The sequence below is a fragment of the Tiliqua scincoides genome, chromosome 1, assembly GCF_035046505.1.
Source record: "Tiliqua scincoides isolate rTilSci1 chromosome 1, rTilSci1.hap2, whole genome shotgun sequence".
NCBI classification, from domain to species: Eukaryota; Metazoa; Chordata; class Lepidosauria; order Squamata; family Scincidae; genus Tiliqua; species Tiliqua scincoides.
In genome coordinates, this window is record NC_089821.1 from 239871052 (window position 1) to 239895181 (window position 24130).

At 46.5% G+C, this 24130-nt stretch overlaps 1 protein-coding gene across 1 annotated transcript; it reads right to left on the bottom strand.

Moving 5' to 3' along the window:
- Window positions 1-949: 949 nt before the first annotated feature.
- Window positions 950-23785, bottom strand: SLC35B2 (solute carrier family 35 member B2). The gene is made up of 4 exons (XM_066618627.1): window positions 23704-23785; window positions 12362-12555; window positions 11032-11192; window positions 950-3721 (listed from the first exon to the last, which is right to left on the bottom strand). Exons 1-4 carry the CDS (start codon window positions 23712-23714, stop codon window positions 2783-2785), a joined length of 1305 nt encoding a protein of 434 aa, XP_066474724.1. The 5' UTR covers window positions 23715-23785; the 3' UTR covers window positions 950-2782.
- Window positions 23786-24130: the final 345 nt, after the last annotated feature.

The window sequence follows — 24130 nt, forward strand, 5'->3', positions numbered from 1 at the left end:
TTACAGACATGTTCTGAAGCAGTATTAATTGCCTTCAAGTTTCTCATCTGGCTTTGTGTAAAAACATTGGTGCTTGTTTTGCTGAAGGAAGCCCCTGCCATGATTATTCAAATTGCCTTTGTGTAAACTGAAAGCTGTAGAAGTAAACTTTTCCAGTTAAAAAGGTTTAGAGAGCAGTGCTGGGAATGGCCTTTGCTTAAGTAGTTAGAAAAGGTACAGCTTGTCAAGGCAGGAGATGCTTGAAGCCCATCTAAACCCCCCTACCCTGGCTGTGTTTACCATCTACAAGGACTGCTTTCCTTCTCAAAGGCAAGGTTACAGAACGTCTCACTTTAGAGCAGACTAGTCTGCTCAGTGTATTAGAACTTCTATTTTCTAACAGCCAGGAAACTACTATATCCTAATCCAGGTGAGCCAGGATGGCATAGCACTGGGGTGTTATCTGAGATAATTGGGCTCTCCTAGCGTCATCAGCTGTCTGCAGATGCGAAGTGATGCATTGGCATTGAAAGGGCAGCACTTTCAATGGTGATGTAGGCCACTCTTTCAGCAGTGTCTCCTGCTGAGGTGTTGCTGCTGAAAGTGATAATTTTGGCTCTTCCAGTACTGCTTCTGCTGAGGTGCTGGGAGGGAAAGATGGAAGGAGGCCTCAGATAGTGAAGAACAGTACAGAGGAAGAGGCAGGCAAAGGTCCAATTACCACACAGGACCTTCCCCCCCCCAACACACACTTCTGCCAAAGCATCACTACACAGCAAACTGCCTCAAAAGGCATCACTCAGCAGAGCTCAGGGAACAGTACATGTATAGTACATCCCCCCCTTGAGCTCCTTGGAAGAAGAGTAGTAAAAAATATGAAAAATTGCCTATCCAAATCAACATTGAGCACATAGGACAGAAAGTTGCTAAAATTAGCCCTGTTGCTAATGCAATTAATTGACTCATTCAGTGCAGTTTTTCTGGATATATTTGAGAATCTTGTTTGTTTTCAGGATCTGAAATCTTGGCAATGGCTAGAAAGGTAAAACATGGAAATAATGAACAGAGAACAGAAGCCAGTGAGAGAACGACAGAGTTCTGCAGGGCACTGAGACTACATTCTGGGCAAAAAAAAAAAAACCCACCCTTTTAAGCCAGGGGTGTTGGGTTTAGTTTTCACCAGATACTACCAGCTCCATTTCAATTTAATCTGTGCTGCTAGGCTTTTTCACAGGTGAAAGGTTCCAGAATGTAAAACTTGATTACAACTCCTGAGCCTATACCATGAATCTATGCACACAGTCCTGCTCATCCTCTTGAAAGAGCCAATCTATACAGCCAGGTAACTGGTCCCCCTAATGCCCTCTCTAGGCCACCATTTTGCAGCATCTTTAAAATTTAACAAAAAAGAGAACGTTCCAAAAGTACCAAAAACATTTCTCCTTCAGCTCACCCCTAAGAGATCTTAACTGGTCACATGGGAAAAACACAGTCCTCCCTCTCTGGACCAAAAGGTCCTATTGCTAGCCCACATTAAACCCCAAGATGCTACCTCCTTGCATCAGAAAGAAGATAAAATGAAAAGGCCAGAGCCAGCCAATTACAGGCAGTGAAGCAGCTACCTGGGGAAGCACAATTCCAAGCCCTTCTGTGCCTGGGCATGCTGCTTGTAGCATAGCCAGCTCCCCCCACATAGTGTGCACTACAGAATTCTGCAACACCCCCAGGATGGCTCTGCAACACCCAGAGAAGCCAACCATGTGGAAGAAGCATGCAAGTCCGGACTCACATTGCTTTTATACGGTTGGTTCCTAACATGAACCAGTAGAATTTCCCAGAATCCTCTGCAAAGTTACCAGGGGATAGTAAGTGTTGAAATGCCTTTTCCCACAGCACCTTCCTTGGAGCAGCAACAAAACAAAACCTTTGAACTGGCTGTAGAGGAGTATTTCAAGAAGCCAATATTTGTGCTTTTCTCAACTGTTCAGAACTAATATAAATCCCTAGAAAACACCCCAAGAGTGGTCTCAAGGGGTTCTAGGATTGTAGTTCAAGGCAGTGAAAGGAAAGAACGGTTTAGGGACAACTAGTATTAACAGCAGAACCAAGTGACTTTGGGGAAAGTGCGCAGTCCAAAAGGGGTAAAAGAACAGATGGGCGCTTTGAGGCAGAAGAGGCTGTGATTTGAGAGAAGCGATTATGCAGCAGACTCATTCTGGGACCCAGCAGGATTAGTCCAGAACCTCCCCCAACCGTGCCAGTTTCCTGTAGAAGAGGCTGGGGTTGCAGGAGCTGCCAGCTTTCCCTCCAACAGCACAGAGTTTTTGAATGTATTTTTTGGGTGGAGGGGAGGGAAAGTTAAATAGAAAATTGAAATGTCTTTTTTCCCTTGTTACTCCCCTTAACCACATCTCCAGGTGGTGTGGTTAGGTAAGCAGGTGGGCACTGCAGGAAAAACCAAGAAAGCTTCAATTCCCGACCAAAGTATGAGGTCAGGGACAGCATGAGGTACACCTGCCCTCCTTCATAAGGAAAGGGGTCTCCAGTGTGAATAACCCCTTGTCATACTGAGTGGGGAGCAGCAGCAGACTTGAAATGCTCGGCCATAAAAGGCAACAGGAGAAACATGGCCCCCACTTCCTCCAAGCCAAACCCAGCAGCATTTTCCAAAGAATGATCAGCTGGGGAAAAAATACAACAGTTTCTCCCTATTCAGCTCCTTGCTGGGTTCATGGGACAGATTAAGCAAGCGCTTAAAAGTGTGGTAGGAGCTGGGGGGCAGGCACCACATGCCCTGCAGCCCCTAAACCTTTTGCACAGCAGCCTCACCAACAGGTGGCTTCTTTGCTCGCTTCTTCATGCGACTGCGGGCATAAACACGGAGGAAGAGTGCTGTGAAGACCACCGCTATTCCCAGCCCACCCACCACGGTGACTGCATGGCCATAGATGACACAGGAGAGGAGAATGGCAAAGGCTTGGCGTAATGTCATGATGATGGTGAAGACGGCTGCCCCAAACTGATTGATGGTATAGAAGATGAAGAGCTGCCCAAAGGCGGAGCACACCGACAGAAGCACCGCATGGGCAGCAAACTCTGAGTGGCGTGCCATGAAGCGCACAGATTCCAGCAAGGCACCCTGCTCCAGCAGCGAGCCCACCGTGAAGAGGCACGAGAAGACGTTCACTCCGAACATCATTTGCACAGAGGACATCTTGTAGGTGAACAGGGCATCCTGCCAGTTGGAAGTGAAGCTGTCAAAGACAATGTAGCCCACCAGGAGGACCACGCCAGAGAAGGTGGTGACAGTGGAGAGGTGCTTGTCATGTGAGCTGGAGAGCAAGAACATGCTGACCCCTACAGAAATGAGTGCTGCTGTCAAGTACTCCCAGTACTCGTAGCTCTTGCGAGACACCAGCTTACCCATCAGCATAACTGGAATCACTTTGGAGGCCTTGGCTAGCACCTGGGTGGGAAAGCTGATGTACTTGAGCGCCTCATACTGACACCAGCTACTGAGGATGTTGGAGAGAGAGGCAAATGAGTACTTGTACATGGGGGCGCCATGGCGAGGTTGCTTGGTCAGGGCACAGTACAGGCCAGCCACAGTGCAGGCAAGGATCCGGTTCATGAAGACCAGGAACTGAGAATCTTTAAACTTCTCACCAGGGTCTGACTCAGTTGCTCCATACGTTCTGGTCATCACACGCTCCTGGAGGACACCCCATGTCAGGTAGGAGAGCTAAAAGGCAAGAGGAAGAAAGTAAGGAGGCGATTAGGAAGGCAGTGACCACCCTTATATACAACAATATGGCATTGTGGAGAGCTCACCCAGCATGAATCATCTTGACTCTTCTGAAATTGCTGAAAGCCAGCCAACCAACTAACCAAAAAATGTTTTGTACCAATGTTTCCTATACTGTCTACACACCTATGAGGAAAGCAAGGGCAGATCTAACTTGCCTCTGGAGACACCATGTTTCAATCAGGCCATAACATGACACATCTCCAGGGAGACAGCAGTACAGGTATAACCTAATTTTCCACAGATTTTTTTTAACCTGCTGTTCCATCTCAACGTGATGAGAAGGGTCCTTTAAATCAAAGGAAAGAAGACGTTTAACAATAGCCTTATTAATGGGGGATAGGGCAGCTGGTAGACAATCCATCAATCATTCTCTCCAAGCACTTAAAACAGCCTCACTCCCAGGCAAGTGACCCCCTCCCTTCCCCCTGAGCATGTGAAAGAATGCAAATCATTATCACCTCCTCCATTCATTCCCTGAGCTGGGCTCCCAGTGAAGGGAGGGGTCACTGCCTCAGAGTGAAGCCTTTCTAAGTGCCTGGAGAGAAACAGATTGCCTCTGTGTGCATTACAAAAGGTCAGCAAGGCTATTTTTAAATCACTGAGCAAAAGGACACTGTTTTTTAAATGAATTCGATTTAGTGAGATTTTTGCCATCCACCTGAGTTCTGGGAACAGAACCCTTCCGAATAACGAGTATCAACCTGTATAAGGCTTTATCCAGCACTTCATCCCATAGCGTCTCAATATATTTTTTATAAAAGGCAATGCTGGGGCACCACAACATTGACAAATTACTACTGTCACACTCAAATGGTAGCTTGTTTTGTAATCCCAGGACAGGAAATGCCAAGCAGAACATTTTATCAGCCCCAACCATCAGGAAAACATCTGGCATATGTTTTATGAAATGGCAAACACATTATACTAGGTTCCTTATTTCATGAACTCTTAACTAGAAAAGCAGTTATGGGAAGTATAATGAATCCTTACTTGTGTACTCAGAATGACCCATGGCAGAGAAGGATTATATGACTTGCCCAAGGTCGAGCACACATTTTCAGTGGTTTAGTTCAGCACAATAATACCAGACTATCTCTTTCATCTCTTATTTTGCTGCAGCACTTGGGAGGAAATATTTCCTGCACATCCCACCTGCAAGGAACCAAGTCACACCAAACAAGCTTCCGTATGTGCAAAGCTGTATGTGTCCCCGGTATTTGACAGGAGGCATACAGCTTTGAGAGGATCAAGTGCTGGGACAGCAACTCCTCTAAAATTCAAATTTCTTATCCATGTCCTGCAGAAATGGGAGTGATATGCCAGTTGACAGAGCCAGGGAGGTGTAGTGGTTAACATAAGAACAGCCCCACTGGATCAGGCCATAGGACCCTCTAGTCCAGCTTCCTGTATCTCACAACGGCCCCACCAAACACCCCAGGGAGCACACCTGATAACAAGAGACCTGCATCCTGCATCCTGCATCCATTCAGGAGTCAACCTCGAGGCAAAATCAGGAGCCGGAGTCCCTGAGGCAGTTCATGGCTGAACACAGTCACGTTCTGGCAACTCCTGCGACGCCGCTGGAACCAACCGTATTGGCTTCTGCCTTTCCATTGGACCATTCCAGCGACGTGGAGAGGGGGGATTTGCTGCATGGGTAACAGCCTATCCTCCATACCTTCTTTACCCAGGCTTCGCGCACTGGAGAGGACACTCCAACTTCGCCATACGGCGTCGGCACAACACGGGAAGCAGCAGTTTACCGGTTATAAGTCTTTGCTCGATTGGCGTAGAGCATGACGCCAGGGGCTGCTTCCGACGGTGGGAGAGATCATTGCATCTCATTGGGCAGCTACCGCCCGCCTTAAGCTGGGCAGTCCCCAGCCAGTAAGGTGTTGCCTCGCCACGGTCCGTTAACCTCATGGGGTGCGTGGGGTTTAGGGTGAAAACCGACAAGCGGATCGACAACTCTGCACCATGCAACAGAAAACAGAAAACTACTGCCCTAAAGCTGGGCACCTGGAACGTTAGGACAATGACACCTGGCTTCTCTGATGACCTGCAAGAAATAGACGACGCACGCAAAACAGCTGTCATCGACATGGAGCTGAGCAGACTGCAAATGGACATCGTCGCCCTTCAAGAGACTAGGCTGCCAGATTCCGGATCTGTCAAGGAGAGAAATTTCTCATTTTTCTGGCAGGGAAAACCACCAAACGAAACCAGGGAACATGGCGCTGGCTTTGCGGTCAGAAATACCCTGCTGAAATCCATCATTCCACCTACTGTGGGAAGTGAAAGAATTTTGTCCCTGCAGCTCCAGTCATCAGCAGGACCTGTCACTCTCATCAGTGCTTATGCACCTACTCTGTCGTCTCCAGCAGAAGCCAAAGACAAATTCTATGATGACCTGGCCACCACTGTCAAGAAAATCCCTGTAAAAGAGCCATTGTTCATCCTCGGCGATTTCAATGCTAGAGTTGGTGCTGATAACAGTTCATGGCCCACTTGCTTAGGTCAGTTTGGCACTGGGAGGATGAACGAAAATGGCCAACGCCTGCTAGAGTTTTGCTGTCATCACGGTCTCTGTGTCAGCAACACGTTCTTCAACACAAAGCCCCAACATAGAGTTTCTTGGAGACATCCAAGATCAAAGCACTGGCACCAGCTCGACCTGATCCTCACCAGACGCTCCAGCCTTCCCAGCATCAAGATCACACGCAGTTATCATGGTGCTGCCTGCGACACTGACCACTCCCTGGTGTGCAGCAGAGTGAAACTGCAAACAAAGCGACTGTATCACACGAAAAAGGAAGGAAGACCTCGCATTGATACCAGCAAGACCCGGGATCAGAGGAAAGTGGAAGAATTTGCACAAGCGCTTGAGGAATCTCTTCCAGGCCCGGCCGACGCAAACGCATCCAACAGATGGGAGCATTTCAAGAATACCGTTTACAACACCGCCTTGTCCATATTCGGCAAGAAGACCAACAAGGCAGCAGACTGGTTTGAAGCCCACTCTGAGGAGTTGACACCAGTCATTGAGGAAAAGAGGAGAGCTCAAGCAGCATACAAGGCCTGTCCCAGTGAGCGCAACCTGCAGGTCCTCCGAACTGCTCGCAGCAAAGTCCAACAGACTGCCAGGAGATGTGCTAACGACTACTGGCTCCAGCTCTGTTCCGAGATACAGATAGCAGCTGACACGGGCAACATCAAGGGGATGTATGATGGTATCAAGCTGGCCCTAGGTCCAACACAGAGGAAAATTGCCCCTCTGAAGTCTGCCACAGGCGAGGTCATCCAGGATCGGGCGCAGCAGATGGAACGCTGGGTGCAGCACTACTCTGAGCTATATTCCAGAGAAAATGTAGTCACCGAAGAAGCACTGAACAACATTGAGTGCCTGCCTGTGCTGGAAGAGCTTGACAGTGAACCAACCCTAGAAGAACTTCATGTGGCCCTGGACTCCCTTGCCTTTGGCAAGGCACCTGGAAAAGACAGCATCCCTGCTGAAGTCCTAAAATGCTGCAAAGAGATCATCGTCACTGAGCTGCATGAAATCCTCTGTCTCTGCTGGAGAGAAGGTGGAGTACCTCAAGACATGAGGGATGCAAACATCATCACGCTGTACAAGAACAAAGGTGACAGGGGTGACTGCAACAACTACCGCGGCATCTCTCTCCTTAGCGTTGTAGGAAAGCTGTTTGCCCGAGTTGTACTAAAGAGGCTCCAGGTACTTGCAGAGAGCGTCTATCCAGAATCGCAGTGTGGATTCCGAGCCAACAGGTCCACCACTGATATGGTATTCTCCCTTAGACAACTGCAGGAGAAATGCAGGGAACAACGACAGCCACTCTTTATAGCCTTCATAGATCTCACGAAGGCTTTCGACCTGGTCAGCAGAGACGGCCTCTTCAAGATTCTCCCCAAGATTGGATGTCCACCCAGGCTCCTCAGCATCATCAGATCTTTCCACAAGGACATGAAGGGCACTGTTGTTTTCGATGGCTCCACATCAGACCCTTTTGACATCCGAAGCGGAGTGAAGCAGGGCTGTGTTCTTGCACCAACCTTGTTTGGGATTTTCTTCGCTGTCCTGCTGAAGCAGGCCTTTGGAACTGCAACAGAAGGCATCTATCTCCGGACCAGATCAGACGGAAAGCTCTTCAACCTGTCCAGGTTGAGAGCAAAGTCCAAAGTCCAGCTGAAATGTCTGCGTGACTTCCTCTTTGCCGACGATGCAGCTGTCACTACCCACTCTGCCAAAGATCTCCAGCAGCTCATGGATCATTTTAGCAAAGCCTGCCAAGATTTTGGACTGACAATCAGCCTGAAGAAAACACAGGTCATGGTTCAGGATGTGGATTCACCTCCCTGCATTACAATCTCTGAGCATGAACTGGAGGTTGTCCATGACTTTGTGTACCTTGGCTCAACGATCTCCGACACTCTTTCTCTCGATACCGAGCTAAACAAGCGCATCGGTAAAGCAGCTACCACGTTTTCCAGACTCACAAAGAGAGTCTGGTCCAACAAGAAGCTGACGGAACATACCAAGATCCAGGTCTACAGAGCTTGCGTCCTGAGTACACTTCTGTACTGCAGCGAGTCATGGACTCTTCGCTCACAACAGGAGAGGAAACTGAGCGCTTTCCACATGCGCTGCCTCCGACGCATCCTCGGCATCACCTGGCAGGACAAAGTTCCAAACAACACAGTCCTGGAACGTGCTGGAATCCCTAGCATGTATTCACTGCTGAAACAGAGACGCCTGCGTTGGCTTGGTCATGTCGTGAGAATGGATGATAGCCGGATCCCAAAGAATCTCCTCTATGGAGAACTCGTGCAAGGAAAGCGCCCTACAGGTAGACCACAGCTGCGATACAAGGACATCTGCAAGAGGGATCTGAAGGCCTTAGGGATGGACCTCAACAAGTGGGAAACCCTGGCCTCTGAGCGGCCCGCTTGGAGGCAGGCTGTGCAGCATGGCCTTTCCCAGTTTGAAGAGACACTTTGCCAACAGTCTGAGGCAAAGAGGCAAAGAAGGAAGGCCCATAGCCAGGGAGACAGACCAGGGACAGACTGCACTTGCTCCCGGTGTGGAAGGGATTGTCACTCCCGGATTGGCCTTTTCAGCCACACTAGACGCTGTGTCAGAACCACCTTTCAGAGCGCGATACCATAGTCTTTCAAGACTGAAGGTTGCCAATACAGCATCCTGGTGCCCTCCCTTGCATCTGACATAGCCCATTTCTAAAATCAGGAGGTTGCACATACACATCATGGCTTGTAACCCATAATGGAGTTTTCCTCCAGAAACTTGTCCAATCCCCTTTTAAAGGCATCCAGGCCAGATGCCGTCACCACATCCTGCGGCAAGGAGTTCCACAGAGTGACCACACACTGAGTAAAGAAATATTTTCTTTTGTCTGTCCCAACTCTCCCAACACTCAATTTTAGTGGATGTCCCCTGGTTCTGGTGTTTTGGGAGAGTGTAAAGAGCATCTCTCTAGCCACTTTATCCTTCTCATGCATAATTTTGTATGTCTCAATCATACAAAAAGCACCTTCAAAAGCTTTGTACACATACTATGTAAAATTATACTCTCCATCAACACCAGGCAAACATATTGGCAAATTATACAGTAACAAAATCACTGAATCCATCCCAGTGAGTTCTTAAAAACTCACATGTGAACTTACTGATTATCTGACAAAAATATGTAACTTGTCCTTTAAATCAGCCTCTGCTAGGGGGTGGGAAGATAACCAATGAACACCAATATTGAAAAAGTGATCTGGGGGAATCCAGGAAATTACAGACTAGCCAGCTTAATGTCTACATGCATATTCTATATGCATAACAATTTTATCTAATTATGCTTTCTACTACCTGCAACAAGCTGGCCAAAATCACAATTAAACATAAATTATACATACAGAACAAGGAGTCCGGCTGAACAAGCATCAGCACTGTTCCTGCAACAATAAGTTCTGCTTCACTAACCTTCAACAGGCAAGCGGATAAAAATAACCCAATTTACACTGTATACCTGGACTACCAAAAAGCTTTTGACAAAGTCCATCAACAAAGGCTCTTGAGTAAAAAAAGGAGTAACATGGAATAAGAGGGCAGGCCCTTTATGGATTGGTAACTGGCTAAAGCACAGGAAGTAAACAGTAGGAACAAATGGGCAATTTTCACAGTGGAGGGATGGATTTCCCTAATTCAATATTGGATTTGTTTTTTAACTTATTCATTACTGATAAACCATGAAGTGGCTAAGTCTACATATGAACTATTTGGGGTGAGTGGTAAAACCTCAAGGATTCCAAAAGGACTTTCCAAACTAGATGAATGGGTGAACAAGCAGCAAATGTGGTTCATCGTCAATAAGTGCAAAGAGATGCATATTAAGGCAAATAATGATCAGAGAGCTGGAAGAGAGAGACCTTCCTAACAAGGAAAGCCCATAACGTTTGGGGCTTTTTAGCCTGAAAAAAGGGTTATTATGGGGTTGAGATTAAATTGCACATGGTTTGAAGAGACTGGATAGAAAAACATTTTCGCCCTCTTTCACAACACTAGAAGGTCATTTAATGACACTGATTGGTGGGAAATGGATGGTGGTACAAAAAATATTTCACATGGTGCATAATTAGTATGTGAAATTTGCTGCCAGAAAATGTGATTGCCTAAATTCCCTATAAGAAGTCCATACCAATACAAGAACACCTTCCTGTGTGATGTCACAACAGTCGCAACATAATCTCCGGACACTTGGTGATGATGCCACTTTCAGGTTGCCGAGCTCCATGCTGCACACAGCTCAGCTTCAAGCTGCACAGCCACACAGCTTAGTGGGAACCCTGGTGATGGCCACTCACTTGCACGACTTTGAAAGGGGACAGACAAATTCCTGGAGGACAGGCCTAACCACGGCTGCTAGTCATGATAGGTATGAGCTACGTCTCGGTTCAGTAATGGTGTGCTTATGAACACTAGTAGCAAGGAAGCAATGGTGGGGAGTGTAGCATGTTTTTCTCTCTTACTTGTGAACTTCCCAGAGGCAACTGGTGCACCACTGTGGACCAAAGGATGCTGGACTAGGTGGGCCTTTGGCCTGTTTTACCTTCAAGACAAATCAAAATGGAGTACCAGTTGCCAACTCTTGTAATCCCATAAGCATTTTTCAGCCTTCTTCAAGCTCCCTATCACTGAAATGAGAATTTTTTTTTTTTACCTGTAGGCCTGCTGCACAGATTAGCAGTTTTAAAATCTGCCAGGTTGTAGAGGACTCTACAGTCTCATTCCGCGCTGCCAACAAGGCATCATCCTGGTGAGCTGACTTGGCTTCATTGCCAAAGACACATGATTTGACAACTGGAAAGCAAATGCCACGACCTAAGAGTAAAAAGACAAGGAGGAAGAACATTATCCATAGCAGTGGATCACATCAGGAGAGTAGGAAAAAGCTGTCTATATTAAGAACATTAGAACAGCCCCACTGGATCAGGCCATAGGCCCATCTAGTCCAGCTTCCTGTATCTCACAGCAGCCCACCAAATGCCCCAGGGAGCACACCAGATAACAAGAAACCTCATCCTGGTGCCCTCTCCTGCATCTGGCATTCTGACATAGCCCATTTCTAAAATCAGGAGGTTGTACATGCACATCATGGCTTGTACCCCGTAATGGATTTTTCCTCCAGAAACTTGTCCAATCCCCTTTTAAAGGTGTCCAGGCTAGACGCCATCACCACATCCTGTGGCAAGGAGTTCCACAGACCAACCACACGCTGAGCAAAGAAATATTTTCTTTTGTCTTTTCTAACTCTCCCAACACTCAATTTTAGTGGATGTTCCCTGGTTCTGGTGTTATGTGAGAATGTAAAGAGCATCTCCCTATCCACTCTGTCTATCCCCTGCATAATTTTGTATGTCTCAATCATGTCCCCCCTCAGGCGTCTCTTTTCTAGGCTGAAGAGGCCCAAACGCCGTAGCCTTTCCTCATAAGGAAGGTGCCCCAGCCCCGTAATCATCTTAGTCGCTCTCTTTTGCACCTTTTCCATTTCCACTATGTCTTATTAGAATTGACTGCCTGTGGTATCACCTACCCTTACCATCTCTAGCTTAGATTCTCAATGCCAATTTCAAACACTTCAATCACCTCTTGTCTAGCTCTTTGCTACTTCATTTTGCACACAGTATCTTGACCCAGTACAAGGACACATTAATCTAGTTCCCAGAGATACACAAAATCACACAGATGCTGATGCAAAGATTGTGCATTGTACTATAACACCACAGTTTCACTGTCTCTTGACAGATCCCCAAATTTCCTCAATTAAAAATGTTTGGAAAGATTATAACACTGGGGAGTGAACATACCATTAGTATACTGACCAAACAACCATCATAGTAATGAATGAGCTCTATTGTAGTTTCAAACCTGTACATACATAGCTGACAGAGTGAAGGAGAGACTATGGGTAGGAATGCAGCAGTAGGTCTGCAGCAATGTTGAGACACCATTCTATGTGTAAATTGTGGCTGTGTGTTGCAACTTCTTACCTGTCTCAAGATAATTCTTCCTCTTGAAGTATTGTATAAGCAAGAAACCTGGGACCACAATGCTTGCGTAGCCTGCAGCATTGACTAAGAAACGGAGCAGCCAGAATTCTCCCCAGGCATCCTGGTGAACATCAGATACCTCTTCACTGGCAGCCACTATGGGGTGAGCAGCCAGCACAAGAGCCAGGCAAACCCTGAAAGAGGAAGAGCAGGAAGTAAGTCAAAGAGACTGTACAGGCCAAATGGAAAGGAAAGAAGGGACAACACATTATCACACATACAAGATTTCATCAACGCTCAGGGACAATATTGCATGGAGTGTATTCAGTGCTTGGCAATTTCAATGGTGCCCAGATATCAGTAAGTATTTAGGAATATTGATTCCAAGAATAATATAATTATTGCGTTGAAATCTCATTTGATTCATAAACATAAATTTTCTAAAAGATTTCCACAATTTTGGCCACTAGTGTAAAACACCCACCAGCAAACAAATGAAAAAAGAAAACGTGTAGGTTTTATCCCCATTTTGGGATCTCAGCCAAACAGAGCACAATTAAAAACATGCATATCCTGTATAACCTAGAACAGGCAAAGCCAGGTCTGATTTCAGCACCAAAGCAAAAGTGACAGTCTTACAAAACAAAGAACTGTAGCAGCTAAGTTCTTTGGGAACTGCCATTCATGAATTACAGAAATGGAAAATTCTCGCTGCATGGGCAGCACAACCCTCAGAAGTACCAAGAAACACAAGTGTTAAGAACCACTTTGTTGTGGAACTCAGGAAGCTGAAGAACATTCATGAACATAGAGGGGAAATAACAAAGGCACATCTTTAGATTAACAGGAGATGAGCAGCTGAGGAGCCATATAAAAATCTGCTACAGACACATCTACCTGTGGAGCAAATGCTATCAACATGGCCTGACTGTTCTGCCCCACCATGACCACCCCAAAGAAATGCCAATCAAGAAGGGAAGGCTGATTAATAATTCACAGCCACATCATTTATCTTTGCCTCTTCATCTCAGTAAATAATAAACTTGGCCTACAGAGTCTCACCTGAAATTTGAACCAGCAAGGTTAAACCAAAACCCCACTTACCTGTAGTTGAAAAGAGCATTATATTCCAATACAATATTCTGGACTGAAAAGAGGCATGGAAAGTCAGAAAAATAGGTAGCAACTGTCAAGGAATAGAAGCCATGAAGAGCAAGCTATGAGAGCACTAAGTTCCACACTCTTATCACCAAAGCAACCTATATAACCAAACCCCACCACATTTCCTACACCTAAAAGACTCTATTCCCACATTTGTTAGACATTTTCCATAACTATGGGGAATAGAGACTTTAGCTGAAGAAAAAAAGCCGTGATTCTCAGAATACCAATTTCTACTTTTTATATTTTTAATGTATCCTTAATGTTATCTGTTTTTTTCTTTCTTTTTTTCTCTTCTCTTATTGTGTTTTTCTCTTTTCTTTTCTCCTTTATTATTATAAATAAATGAAATAAAAAATGAAAAAGAATACCAAATTCTACACTTGTGGGGTTTTCTTATAGATGCCCAGAACACAGTCATGGTGATTAAAACCTAAAGAGCCCAATCCTAGACGTGCTTCCTCAGAGGTTACATTTCAGCAAGCAACAGGGTTTACCCTCCAGTAAGTGTGACTAGATTGTAGTCCAGTTTGCAGCTGCCTCATTAGTAAACCCGAAGAAGCTCCCAAAGCAGAAACATCTTCTTACTCTAACACTGACAACCCAACCCTTCAACTGCTCCCCCCTTCCCTTTTCCTCCCACAAACTGCTACAGGTAGGCATGTCCATCCCATTGCAAGATATGAAACCACAGATTATCAGTTCTGAGTAAAACACCAAGGAGTTTAGAAGTAGTAGTTGGCAACCTTCAGTCTCGAAAGACTATGGTATCGCGCTCTGAAAGGTGGTTCTGGAACAGCGTCTAGTGTGGCTGAAAAGGCCAATCCGGGAGTGACAATCCCTTCCACACTGGGAGCAAGTGCAGTCTGTCCCTGGTCTGTCTCCCTGGCTATGGGCCTTCCTTCTTTGCCTCTCTGCCTCAGACTGTTGGCCAAGTGTCTCTTCAAACTGGGAAAGGCCATGTTGCACAGCCTGCCTCCAAGCGGGCCGCTCAGAGGCCAGGGTTTCCCACTTGTTGAGGTCCACTCCTAAGGCCTTCAGATCCCTCTTGCAGATGTCCTTGTATCGCAGCTGTGGTCTACCTGTAGGGCGCTTTCCTTGCACGAGTTCTCCATAGAGGAGATTCTTTGGGATCCGGCCAACATCCATTCTCACGACATGACCGAGCCAACGCAGGCGTCTCTGTTTCAGTAGTGCATACATGCTAGGGATTCCAGCACGTTCCAGGACTGTGTTGTTTGGAACTTTGTCCTGCCAGGTGATGCCGAGAATACATCGGAGGCAGCGCATGTGGAAAGCATTCAGTTTCCTCTCCTGTTGTGAGCGAAGAGTCCATGACTCGCTGCAGTACAGAAGTGTACTCAGGACGCAAGCTCTGTAGACCTGGATCTTGGTATGTTCCGTCAGCTTCTTGTTGGACCAGACTCTCTTTGTGAGTCTGGAAAATGTGGTAGCTGCTTTACCCATGCGTTTGTTTAGCTCGGTATCGAGAGAAAAGAGTGTCAGAGATCGTTGAGCCAAGGTACACAAAGTCATGGACAACCTCCAGTTCATGTGCAGAGATTGTAATGCAGGGAGGTGAGACCACATCCTGAACCATGACCTGTGTTTTCTTCAGGCTGATTGTCAGTCCAAAATCTTGGCAGGCCTTGCTAAAACGATCCATGAGCTGCTGGAGATCTTTGGCAGAGTGGGTAGTGATAGCTGCATCGTCGGCAAAGAGGAAGTCACGCAGACATTTCAGCTGGACTTTGCCATTTCATTCTGAGACCACTTTCACTCTTGCATTATTAGTTCATACTGCAGCAAATGTAACCAAAATTACAGAAATAACTGCTGGAAAGATCCCCACATCTACAGTGCTTGCATTGAAATGCGATGCTAGCACACAAGAATTTCAAATATTCCCCCCCCCCCCATGCTGTGAATAGATAATACTCTGTAAGATCTCAGATGAATGCAGAAAGCAGCAGAACTCTGGGACAAGAAGTTAAACAACAGAACCCCTACAAGCAGATTCCAGAGAATTCTGCAAAATCTAAAACCACAACATTCAGCAAATCTGGACAGCATGGCTTCCTCAGCCTGAATTTAATGCCATGTTTCTGAAACATTTTGTCATGCCGCAGCTGGACCCAGAATGCTTGAGGTGGTCAGGAAGGGACAGGGCAGGCAATGTGATTGCTGGCTCCAAACTGAGCTGGGCAGCTGCAGGAGGATAGTCCAGACAGGTGGCTGCCTTGGGAAGGGAGGAGCTGCCTCTTGCCCCTGAACCAGAAGTCAACTCCCAGTTGCAGAAGTCAGCACCCCACAAGGAAGGGAGGGCTCACAGAAGACCAGCCCCCCCACCTGATGCAGAGACAAAATCCTGCCAAACCTCCAGCCATCAAGACAAGTGGCTCCACCTCTGGGGGCAGCAACCCCCAGCCCCTCCCAAGGGAGCCTGATGCATCCAGCCAACCAATCCCGCCAGAACAGGGACCCCTGCTATACCTTACCCCAACCACCAGGTGGCATCCCACAGCCACCACAATTTTTCAATGACTCCACCAGTTCTGAACTAGAAAGGAGAAGAAACTCATACTAGGTCCAGTGATTCCAACCCAGTGATGGAATCTGGGACTGCTATGAATATCAAATCCTTCACAGAATAAATTGCTCTAAGGCATCCCCGTGTGAGTCAGTCTGTTGCCATGATTGGCAGGTTAAACAGCAAAGGGAGCTTGTCATGTCCCAGTGACCCCCACAAGATTTTCCCTTGCCCCCTTCAAGTCTGGGGCACAGACATGACACATGCCGAGGATAAAAGGGGCATTTTAAGATCATTCAGGTTTGCAGAGCATGGTTACAGTGCTAGGCTCAGATGCGGGAGATGGTCAACCCCTTCCTTGCTCTGCCATGAAGCTCGCTGGGTGGCCTTGAGCAAGTGATAAAAGAGCTGTAAAACATTTTGTGCACTTGCAAGTTTAACAGAAATAACAAACAATGACCTGGAAAAACTGATCCAAGAACACTCTGCAGTTGTAGCAAATGTTTTGCCACAGCCCTCTGGCGCATTACTGACACAGCATTATTTCCAGTTTTGGAAATACCATCTACATTTCCTTGTTTAGCTAGAGCTTTGTATGGCCCTGCTTAAGCAGACAGGAGGTTTCTTATACACACAGATACCCTTGGTTGGTCTACATCAGTGGTTCCAAAACTGGTGGGTCATGACCCACCAGTCTGGTAAGCATGTAGCTCTGGCCCCTTAAGGGGCGGGAGGGAAGGCAGCAATGCAATCCCCAGGATCACACTGCTGCGGGGTGTGCATGTGTGTGTATTTTTTTCAGCTTACCAGATGAAGTGTTGACCTCAGGGGGGAGGGGTGCGGGGAGCGCCCCAAGTCTCTGTAATAGTAAAAAAATTTAACTGAAAGTCACAGGAAGTGGCTTTCAATCAAGTTTTTTACTATTACAGAGGCTTGGGGAGTCCTGCAGAGGCATCTGCAGGCCTCCCACACACCCCTCCTCCCCGGAGGCTGACACTCCTTCTGGTAAGTTAGGAAAAAAACCCTCCCCCCCAGGCAGCAGCGCAATCCTGGGGATCACGTTGCTGCCTTCTCCCTCCCTGCATACACTTACAGCGCTCCCTGTAGGAGTTTGGGAAGCACTGGTCTACGTAATTCCAGATTCAGAAATAAAGAGCCAATTCAGGCCCTTTTTAGTTGCTCCTGGGAACGCAAATGAATAGGCACCTCACCCATGTGGTTAGCCATTTGGATGTACAGCACCCAAATGGTTCAGATCAATTTCAATCAGGCTGAACCCACACAGCTTTGGGCTGGAGCAGGAGCTCTGCTATTACTGGTTCCCAACACAAGAATAAAGCAGACAAACAACGGTTGTGTCCCTTGCTTTGGTTAGCTGATCCCTTGCCACTTTCACATGCGGTGTCACTCCAACCCAGCTTGCTTCAGACAGGGAAGCTAGTGTTCTAGGTGCTGCTCTCACTTCTGCCAGGCAGGCAACATTGGTGCTAGGCATGAAAGAAGCTTTCATAACTGCAAACCCACAAAGTTACCAGGAAGCCAGAGCTCATAGATACACGTACTGTTACCATTCACACAGGACAGGCATGCTGTTCTCTCACACACCCCTTGTAGATAGGCTGCTCTCTACGAGGACAAGGCCTAGGATAAAGCCTCCTTTAATTTCAGTCCTTCAGGCAACTCAAAAAGCTGGTTCTAACACTAAGAGTAGAACAAATCCACATAGGCTCCAGGTTTTAATATGCTAATTTTTTATTGCTAATGGCAATAAAACAACAGGAAAGGGGCATTAAATCAATGGGAAAGGGGAGTATAGAAGAGTGCCAGAAGCAACTGTCTTCTTCTTCACTCATAATTCTCCTGTATCTAAAGTTCTTTAGACGGCTTCCATCTCCAGGTCCAAGATTCTTTCTTTCCCTAGGTATAAACTATACTCAGAATTATTGAGCAAGGATTACCAACCAACTCACAAGAATGTCACACTCAGCAGAAGTACAGGATGGTTAACAAAACAGGAAAATGGTAAGTTTGCTCCACTGCTTTAATACACATGTGTTAATGAAGTCTGAATTCATGGAGTGCAAGTAAGGAACTGGGAGTTCATAATTGTTCTTGAACTGTTAATGCAGAGTACTAGGGTGTGACCTCACATACTGTATTAAAAGACAAATTCAGCTCATGATTCTAATCTGCCTGTCTCTGCAAGGGGGAAAATGGAGAGACAACTGAGCAGACAATCCAAAAATACAGCACAGCATCACACTAGTGGTGAGCATATTTCTCTCTCACTTCTGCCTTCAAGACACCAACAGCCATGCATACAACAGCCAAACACTGTGCTGGTTACCAGAGGGCAATCATCACGGTTAACCGGACAAGCAAGTCACATTGTCTCTTTTGCTCCCATTACTAGCAAAAGAGGACAACAATTTAAAAACAAAGAAAAACAAAACCTTGGTGGCAATTACAGGGCTGTGTGGGAACACATCCGTGACTGGCACCTTGGAACACAAAATCAAGGATATGCAGGGGAGTATTCATGCCAGGAAAACAGGAAAGTGTACATAGAGAGCAGGACACACCTGGGTTCTGTCAACATAAGATGCTGAATCTCAAGTTCAAACAATGAACAGCACAATCCTATACATATCTCCTCAGAAGTTAGTGCCATGGAGTTCAATGGGGCTCACTCTCTGGTAAGTGTGCATAGGATTGCAGCCTCAATTTTCTATAGTGATACTGTATAATCAAATAGCCACTCAGACTTTTTATTTGCTTCCTTAGAATTCTCAATATTTCTGATACATCCCAAGAAATCTAGGGCTTACTCTTTGCTTGTCTTTGGAAAACTGAGACATGGATGGTAACAGTACAAGAAGCTGCTTACTAAGATAGATGACAGTACTTTGGCCGCATCTGTTAAAATCAATTTTATGATGCCTACAACAAAAAGGACCCTAAAAAAACACCCAAAAACAGATGTTACAAATTCCATTAATGCCTCAAATCTCCACAACTCCTATACACTCTCATCACAGGTCCCAAGCACAGAAAACCTAGAGGACTAGGAAATGCATATCAGAAGAACAGTATCCAGTTGTTAGAGACTGTAAAAGACTGAAAGTTGAGTCCAGGAGAAAATCTAGCCAGAGCAGAACATCTATGGGCCCAATCCTATCCAGCATTGATGCAGCTGTAACAACAGGGCATGCACTGAGTCCTGCGGTAGGGGAAGGGCATTTATGGAGGCCTCCTCAAGGTAACATTTGTTCCCTTGCCTTGGGGCTGCATTTCGCTAGAAAAGTTGGACAGGATTAAGCACTAAAGAATACTAATTTCCACTGGAGACAGTAGCCATTAATCAAAAGAGGCTTTTTTTTTTTTTAAATTAACCTTCCTTCACTTGTCCATCTATTTACTGGGACAACGGATTGATGATATCAAGAACTTCCATCAGACTAACAGTCTTGCCTGAACAAAGGCTGTTTCTAGCTTCAATGAGAAATTCCCATAGGTAGGTCAAACCTACTGGTCTCCAAGGAGTCTGCTCTAAACCCAGAACAAACACTTTGTTTTTAGCACCTTTTTGTAAGATACTGTGCATTTTCAGTAAGACAATACTACCTGCAAATGGGATATAAAACCAGGGCACGAACCTGATCCTAACTACCCCTAAACACTGTTTATTCTGTCCCTCAACAACACATTCTAACTTACATTCTTATCTCCAATTACACAGGCCTGTGAAACTAAGGGTTATAAAAACTTTTTTTCAAAATTTATGGTGGTTTTACATGAATTTGAAGTGCCAATTCAAAAAATGGCATCAAGTTTACCCTATCACGCCTGGTTTCAGATATATGGCATTGCCACATTAGTGAATGGTTGAAACAGCTTCCTCATGAGGGAGCCATGGTGTAGGCTTCCTCACAAGGAAACTGCTTGAACAATTTACTAACTAGGTTATACAATATCTCCAAATCTAGATTTGATAGGGTAAAACAGATGCCATTTTTTTGAATCAGCACCCCTAATATGCCCAGAAGTAGGTCTAACTTTTAAGACAGCAAAATGTGTGTTGGCCTGTGTTAGTTAATATGGAATAACTGCTACATGCTAGGATTGGTCTTGTCCCAACATCATGATCACTACTGTCATACCAGCTACAATGCAATATTTTTCCAACTAGAAAACAAATGCATCTATGTGTGCTAGAAGGACAGAGAGAAAAAGGAAGATCCAAGGCTGGCAGCAGGTACAGTACTCAAGGTGGATTCCCTTGCCAAGGGAACACAATGCAGCACTATATGACTGCTCTATCTGTTTGACTGCTTCTGGACTTGCCTCAATACCAGCCCAGCTGGGGGCCAATAACCAGCACCATGCTGCCTCAGCATAGATTCAGATCTGGTCCACTCACCATTCCAGGAGCTGCTGGGGTAGAAGGATACAGACAATCCTCAGCTGCCTGTGAATCTTCATAAGGACAGGCCAAGACTCAAGGATCATGACACCTGAAGATAGCAGACTGGCAGTAGACACCACAGCAAAAGGAGAGAACCCTGAGTGTGTCTTTGGAATCCCCAAACGAGGAGGTCAAAACAGCCTCTTCAGCAGCTCCTCACAGGATGAAGTCCTTCCCACTCTGGGCCATGACTGCCCCTTTAACCACAGGACCAGGACAAGTAACACAGGGAATGGGGATAGGGTAGAGATAGCCCAGGAAGGGGAGGGTCTAGAGCTATATAAGACACTCAAGGCTGTTGAAAAGGTGGTTTTGGGATAGGTTATTTATCATGTGTGTCCGCCTTGGATGAAGCCAGGTGATGAGTGAAGTGGGACAGAAGGTGAAGTAACTTTCTCCCCACCACTGAACTCTGAGTTGGGGTATTGGTTGCTTGACTAGCAACCTCCTTTTTCCTATTGTTCTTTACCTTGGGGCTAAGAAGGATCCAGAAATTGGTGGGGTGCATCTCTTTCATGGCAACTCAGTCTGGGATGGAGAATGGAGGAAAACTGCCTTCTCTTTCTTCTACTAGCAGACAGAGGATGAGCTCATATGTGATGGGGAGAAAGTAGAGGGAAGAAGAAGGCAGGATGGTTGGAGAAAAGGGGACAGGAGAACCCCATGCTTGCTTACAAGGTTAGATTAGAATTCATACAAACAAACATTAGAAGAGTAACAATATCTAACTTTAACCACATGTGCTGCATGAACTAATGGCTGGATTAAGGATTAATCTGCTTTAAGTCATTTTTTGGAAATAACAATTCTACCCTGTCCATTTGTTGTTTTTGTTTTAGAGGCTCAAGGAGTTGGATAGTGTCTCCTTCAAGATGAACACCTGTATGTCCACTTAATTTTACATCAGACCACTTGTGTCACAAGCATTGGCAGAGGCAATTTCTATACCTGCTTTGCAAAGTCTCTTCCTTGGACAGGAGTAGAAAAAATACTGAATATCAACAATCAATTGATTGGATTCAGTATCAAGTCAACCAGCTGTGCCTTCTGTCATTGTTTGATATAACACACACATTCACTCACTGTCCTAGACAGATATATGTGAAATATTGTGACAGATGAATATACTTTAGCCATATTTGTTATGCTAATAGAAAGCATGATCTTTGAATTTCAATTTGGATCATGACTACATTTTAACTGTATGTTTGTATATTAGGCAACCACTTTGGAACTCTTTTTGAAAGGTGAATATAAATATAATAAGTATGCATTTACATTATTGCAAAATTCTCAGTTGGTAATAATGTGTACTGCCACTTCATCACTCTGTAAATGCATTCTTAAGATTATTTGATGCTGTATTGAGGGTGTGTTCCCCAACTGGCCAAGTTCTAGGTTTTGATCTAGGACGCATGGATTCAAATTCTTTTAACAAACTGGAAGATCTTGGGCAGGTGGCACTCCAAAGAGCGGAAACTAGTTATCTCCCTCCCAGAGATGTTGTCAAGATAAGTAATGAAATACGGAAACTATGTTATCAACTCTGAGCTTTAGGGACAGTTGGCAGATCAAATGATTACCTACTTAAAATGTACTTTAAAACTCTCCTTTGGATGCACAGTCAGAATGACCTATAAGCAAACAAAAGTATTTTATCATTCCTTCAGGGCATTTTTGTATGGACAAGCTATTCCCATGCTGATTTCTGCAGCCTGATACACAATTCCTTTTACTCTGGATTCATATTTGTGGAATTACTCCCAACCCAAATTCTGTATTCTGAATTTCTAAGGGGAGATCTTTGGCCTAAAAGTCATCTGAGGTGTATACTGATGTGAATCTGAATTCTCACCCTATGTATACAAGTGCAGGGGAAAAGTGGAGAGATTAATCATGCTTTACCAGTGGAGTCAAATTGTCTGCAATTATAGACGAGTTAAAAAAAATTAACTAATCTTCAGCATGCACTATTGAACCACAGAAGCAGTTAGACATGCAGTTAGAACATAAGAGAACCCTGCTGCATCAGGCTAAGGGCCCATCCAGTCCAGTGTGTCTCAACCAGTGGTATGGGTACCAACAGTAGTGCTTGAGGTGATGGCTGCTGGTACTTCCGGGACCACTGGACCCGTTGCCCAGCAGCAAGACCAGGAATGTGATGGAGCGAACAGTGGTAGGAGGCTTGGCAGGCAGAGCTTCAAACCATGCTTGAAAAAGCCCTCCTGTGTTTGGTGTGTCGCATGTTTGTTGTGTCGCATCCGGCCTCCCAACCCAGTAGTAACTGGCGATGATGTCATCATCTTGGTGACAATGTCATCAGCAGTTACTTCCAGCGGTACCATGTGAAGTGGTACTGCGGAGGACAAACCTTGGGGAACACTGATCTAGTCCATCTTCCTGTGTCTCACAGTGGCCCACAAGATGCCTGAGGGAGCACTCGACAAAGATGCCTACATCCTGTTCCCGCTCTCTTGCATCTGGCATTCAGAGCTGAGTTACCTCTAAAACCAGGAGCTATTTCAGACTGCATTAAGCCGGAACTTGAAATGTCACTGTATGTGATCCACGGGGCAGAGTACGGAGACCCAGGTGCCAGTCCTGCTGCAACATGAGATCAAGTAGCAAGCCTAGTGGCAAGCCATTCATTCTCTTGCTCCAGCAGGTTGCCCACTCGGAAGGGGACAAAAAAGAAACATAAGCGGAAATGGCCTACCTCACAGGGTTGATTGTGAAGGAGGGCAAGAAAAGGAGCCTGTTCCTATTATACCAGACTTCTGTACTCTCTCTATGTATATAGTGTGCGTGTACACACACTTCCAGATATAACTTCGATGCAAACCGAGCTGGAATAGCGGCCTCCCACACCTTGCACAGCACAGCACAGAGGCCAGGCTCTCCCCCCATATGGCCCCTGCCTGCTCCACAGGAAACTCCCCACTGGTGGAGCCCTCCAGTGTCCTCAGCCGCCGCCTGCCAGCCCGCCCGCCCGAGGCTCTTCCCGCTCTCCTCGCAGAGGGGCCGCTTCTCTTCCCTGGGCGGCTGAAGAAGCCGCAACTCCCACCCACCCACCGGCCACAGTGCGCCCCACGGCCCCGGCTCAGCCCAGAGCCCCGGAGATGCCGGCAGGCGTCGGCGCCTCCGCCCGGCCCGGCAGCCCCTTTCCCGCCGCTCGGAGAAGCCCACCTGCGGCCCATGATGCCGGCCGGGCCGGTGCGCGCCGCTCCCCCGCTCCTCGCTGCTGGGAGCCCAGCCGCGCCTCCGTCGCGGCGCCACAGCGCCAGGGCCCGGCCGTTCTCCCGCCGAGGCCCCACAGCGCCACCCGGCGGCCCGGAGGCTCCTGGCCGCGGGAGGACGAAAGGCGCCCGGGCGCGAGGCAGGCGGCTGGAAGAAGGAGACTGGCTGAAGAGGGCGGCCGGGAGACTCGGGCGGTGCTCGGCTCTCTCCGCCGGAGGCGGCGGACCTGTCTCTGAGAACGACGTCGGCCTTCGTGACGGGGAACAGTCGAGAGAAAGAGTGCCTCTGAGAACGTACAGAGCGCTTTCCTCTCACCTTGAGTCGCCCACACCGTTTTTCCCTATGCAGAGGGATGTTTTGTCCTTAAAAACGCAGA

What these genes read in the sequence shown, in the direction of transcription:
- SLC35B2 (XM_066618627.1), bottom strand. An exon ending in GAAGAATTATCTTGAGACAG is followed by an intron (nt 11,193 to 12,361) that starts GTAAGAAGTTGC and finishes TTTTACTCTTAG; the next exon opens with GTCGTGGCATTTGCTTTCCA. An exon ending in TCTGTGCAGCAGGCCTACAG is followed by an intron (nt 3,722 to 11,031) that starts GTAAAAAAAAAA and finishes CTTGCCTTTTAG; the next exon opens with CTCTCCTACCTGACATGGGG.